General features: G+C 51.6%; 1 protein-coding gene across 2 annotated transcripts; it reads right to left on the minus strand.

The window, feature by feature from the left end:
- Positions 1–292: 292 nt before the first annotated feature.
- Positions 293–4,136, minus strand: LOC123121516 (protein GAMETE EXPRESSED 1). 2 transcript variants are annotated; one of them, XM_044541517.1, is made up of 6 exons: positions 4,040–4,136; positions 1,730–2,897; positions 1,501–1,627; positions 1,194–1,380; positions 936–1,092; positions 293–841 (listed from the first exon to the last, which is right to left on the minus strand). In XM_044541517.1, the coding sequence occupies exons 2-6, from the start codon at positions 2,800–2,802 to the stop codon at positions 541–543; spliced, it is 1,845 nt and encodes a 614-aa protein (XP_044397452.1). In that variant the 5' UTR covers positions 2,803–2,897; positions 4,040–4,136; the 3' UTR covers positions 293–540. The 2 variants fall into 2 exon arrangements, with proteins under 2 accessions (XP_044397452.1, XP_044397451.1); XM_044541516.1 differs by lacking the exon at positions 4,040–4,136 and adding an exon at positions 3,014–4,002.
- Between the last annotated feature and the right edge of the window lie 206 nt (positions 4,137–4,342).

Here is a 4,342-nt window from a genome sequence, read left to right on the forward strand (position 1 = left end):
TCTTTTTAACAACACATTATCATTTTAGTTAGTGTTAAACTGCTCTATATAAAATTACCGATAATAAATATATTTTAAAAGATTTATAGAAAAAGAAAAATAACACTATGACAAACAAGATTCGGCCCATGTATAAAGCTTCATGCGATGCAGGCTTATGGGCCTATTGCTCGCAAGAGGTCACATTTAGCAAGACCGACTGAAAAAAAACGCTACAAAATTGACAGTGAAAAAAATGTGGAATGAAAATCGTTTGAATGATTTACAGTAAAGAGTTATTCAACAGTCGTAGTTTTCATTACAACTAAGTTAAATTTGCTATAAACATATCGTCAACATCCTTATACATATCCTCACAAAAAAAAACATCCTTATACATATCCTATCATTTCTGGCAAAAACCAAACTCATACGGGCCAAATACAAACGACGTACTACTAGGATGACACACCCAAGCTAAGAACTGCCGCAAACCCTCTTCGTAGATAAAATCACAATGAAACCCCGCATTTCCACGAGGAGCAAAAACTCTCATCTCCATCACTGCTTGCTCCGCCGCCGCAGGTTGTACCTCCGGCTACCCGACGTGGTGATGGAGTTCTCGGCGACCTCTTCCGGCAGGGCATTGTACCTCCGGCGAGTTTGCGCCGGCAAGGCGTAGTTAGGGTCGGCTGTGCTGTCCGCCTCATCCGTCAGCTCGTCGAAGACCCACGAGTAATTCCTCAGGCTCTCGTCGCTCTCCGAGCCGTAGGAGAGCATCCTGTCGCCTGCGTTCTCCTCCAGTGTCCGGACCTTCTCCACCAGCGTCTGGAGCAGCCGGTGGTTCAGAACTTCGTAGTCCCTGAAATACAATGTTTGAACAAAGTTAATTAAGTTCAACCATCTTTTTGTAAGTGCACAATCTCCAATCTAGGAGTTCGTGGTTTCTTACTCACCTGAACGTGAATATGGAATGCAATATCTGAATAGTGGCGGCAGCCAGGAACAACAATCTGACCAAGAACACCTTGGACATGACCCAAAACTGGTTGTCGAAGTTGCCGGCTGCGAACTTGATCAGACCCATCTCTAGCAGGAGCGTGATGCACAAACCTGCCGAAACATACGTTAGAAAATCGAACAAGATGTAGTGACACTGATAATGCTGCAGCAAAAAGTAGATCACTCCTGAAGAAAAGAAAAGAAAATCTTACCGAAGTAGAGTTGGCCTCTGATGCTGAACGTCTGCTTGGCGCTGGTGAGCATGTAGATGAGGAAGACGATGCAGCAGTAGAAGAAGAAGGCCTTGATGAAGCGAGACTCAGCCAAAATGGCGTTGTGGAGAATGTAGAGCTTGTCCAGCGCCGCGAAGATGTTGGCTTGCTTCGCTCTGAACTCTTCCTGCAGGCCCAAACAAGTTCAGTTAGCATACAAGTGCGAGTTAGAAGCAGGCTTGAAGCCTTTTGTGTCACGTACTCACGTTATGAAACTAATATTATTTGAGAAACAATAACCAAGTACCTGAGCTGCCAGTATGGAGTGTGAATTCAGAATGAGATGATCATGAGCCTGCCGGATCTGCTCCTGCTTGGACAGCAACTCTTCCTGCTGACGCTGCCCAAACAGTGCAAATCTCTTCAAAGTTTCCCTGCAATTTCAGATAAAAGTCAGCATCTCTTTGAGTCCACAGTCCACACATTGAAAGAAAGTTGGAAAATTCAGTTATGTTTGATGCGACAAAATGCATTACCTGCTTTCCTCGAGAGCCTGTGACTGAAAGGTGTGGAGGCTAGTCAATCCATCCATGGCCTTGTTCTGCCCATCCAAGAGCTGCATCTGATTCTCCAGCGATTTGCCCGCCACGCTCCCAATCTCATCCGCGGTGCCCTGCAGAACCAGCATCTTTGAAGACATCAGGTCACCGACAGTTGCAATCTCCTTCTGAATGCCCACGGCCTCCTCCGTGAGCTTCCCCATCCCGTCCCCCAGCTTATCGTACGACTCCTGGATGCGCTCCATGCCGGCCTCGATCTTCTTCCTCATCTCGGCCTGCCCTTCCTTGAGCTCCGCCTGGGAGGCGGCGATCTCCTTGGACTGATCGGAGATGGTCCTGGAGTGCGCCAGCACGTCGTCGATCTGCGCGCCGACGCCCTTGGACGTCTCCGCGAGGCGGTCCGCCTGCGCCTCGATGGACGACAGCGCGTCCCGCACCTTCCCGGACTCCTTGATGATCTCCTCCGACCGCGCCTCGATCACCTCCAGCTTCTCCTCCGCCGACTTGGACGACCGCGTCAGGTCGTTCACCAGCCGCTCCGTGCTGTGCTTGAAGGCCTCCGCCTGCAGCTGGTGGCACAGCGTGTTGGTCTCCAGGAAGAACTCGAGGAACACTTTGCTCTCCGAGTCGCCCAGCTTCTTGCGGCAGTGCACCATCCTGGAGCCGCCGGCGCAGGACGGGAAGGCCGGCCGGCCCGAGTCCTCCTGGTAGCAGCTGCTGAGGTGCCACGCCAGGCGGGCCTGCCGCTCCTTGTCGGCCATGATCTCGCCGCAGCTGGAGAAGAGGTTCCGGTACGCGTCCTGCCAGCAGTTCTTGGGCCCCGCGAGCTTGTTCCGCGCGTTCTCCAGCAGCTTCACCCCTCGCGGGTTGTTGGTGACGTCCATGGAGAAGTCGGCCACCGCGCCGTCGAGCTCCATCATCGGGGCCCTGTTACCGGCCGCCGAGGACGACGAAGACGAGAAAATGTTCCACGAGAGCCCGCTGCCCCGCAGAGGGCACAGCCACAAGCAGGCCAAAATCAACAGGACAAACGACGCATTCTTCCTCATGGCGCTGGCCGATCAATTAGGCACCCGCAAAAAAAGAGTGATCTTGGTGGAGACTGGAGAGTTGAATCAGAGGTCAATTGCAGTGCAAATCTTCCCTGCCAAGGACAAGGATGGTCAAGAAAGCAAGAATTAAAACGTATTCACTGGATGCAGATTGTTGTCATGCTCGCATCATAATTCATATTAAACTCTGAAATTCTTGATTAATTACCAAATTAAAGAGGCCAGATCGAAATCCCAAATTCCTGATTCCAATTACTCGACCACGTACTGTAAAATCCAACTAGTATCAAAATCCAATTCAGTCAGTTCCAGCCTAATGCAAGAAACGATCTTCTCCCCGGCCGAGACAAGAGAGAAGCACAAGAGCGCGACGGGTTGGTGCCCTGCCGTGTGAAAGGGTATGGGCGCCGGATAAATATAGTGCCCCGCGTTTCTTCGCCGGCAAGGCAGAGGTAAGATCCGATCGGAGATTTTAAGGGGAAAAAAATAGTACTACGTCGGTTTGGGGCTTTTGACACCACGGATGAAAGGGACCCGGACAGCGCACACTCGCACTACTCATGCACTGAACCGGACAGGATTTCACGGGAGCAATGGCGGTTTCGTCGTGTTATTTTGGAATTTCCTTTGGTTAATTAATAAAACACCGGGCACTACTGGGATGTCGACGGAAATGCCAAAAGAGAAGAGAGTTCAGAGATCTCTTGCCATGCTATGTTCCGTTCGCGGCAAGGAGGCTTTGTTAATTACAGTAACCACCAGTTGGATCGCCAACCAACTAGTGTTAAGTCGGCGCCATTGTAGGTCGGTGGCACTGCCTTACGCCACAAGATTCAGAGAACAGCCCGGCCGGGCCAGCCATGTCAGAGCGAAGCAATCCCCTTTCTCCTACGTGGGACGGACGCGGCATTGCGTTGAGTACTGAGCAGTGCACCGACTGACATGAACGCTGGATTTATGCTATCTTCCCTCCCGATCATGTGGTTCTGACACACTATCCTACAGAAAACGAAGCTTTTGTACGCATGAAACACTACGATCTAGGAGTAATTCATCCAAAGCTTTGTTCATGGATCGCATCGCGCGCAGCCATGCACCGGGGAGAAAGCAGAGCAAACTAGAAAGAAACTCGGTCGCAAAACCAAAATTGGGAAGAGACGAGGCACCATTTCACTAGGAAAAGAGAAGAAGAAGAAGAGACAAGCGGCGAGGAGAATGATCTGCGGGAACTCACCGGCGGTGGCGAATCAGACCGTTGGCTTGAGTCGCGGCGATGATGGGGGAGGAGCGGCCTGACGACAGCAGGAGACGATCGAGACAGGGCGGGGCCGCAGCGGGTGAGTGGCGCGTATATATAGTGGAGTGGGGGAAGCCGGCTGTGGTTTGGACGTTTGGTAGGGGTGGAAAGAAACTGGCGGGGCCGCCGCGGTGAAAACGTCGCGTTGGTTCGCGCGAGAGGGCGCCTCCTCCTCCTCCTCCTCCCCGCGTAGGAAAGAAATGGGAACAGTGGTCGAGAGACCAAGAGTCGCAAAACCAC

Source organism: Triticum aestivum, chromosome 5D, assembly GCF_018294505.1.
Source record: "Triticum aestivum cultivar Chinese Spring chromosome 5D, IWGSC CS RefSeq v2.1, whole genome shotgun sequence".
In the NCBI taxonomy this organism is placed as follows: Eukaryota; Viridiplantae; Streptophyta; class Magnoliopsida; order Poales; family Poaceae; genus Triticum; species Triticum aestivum.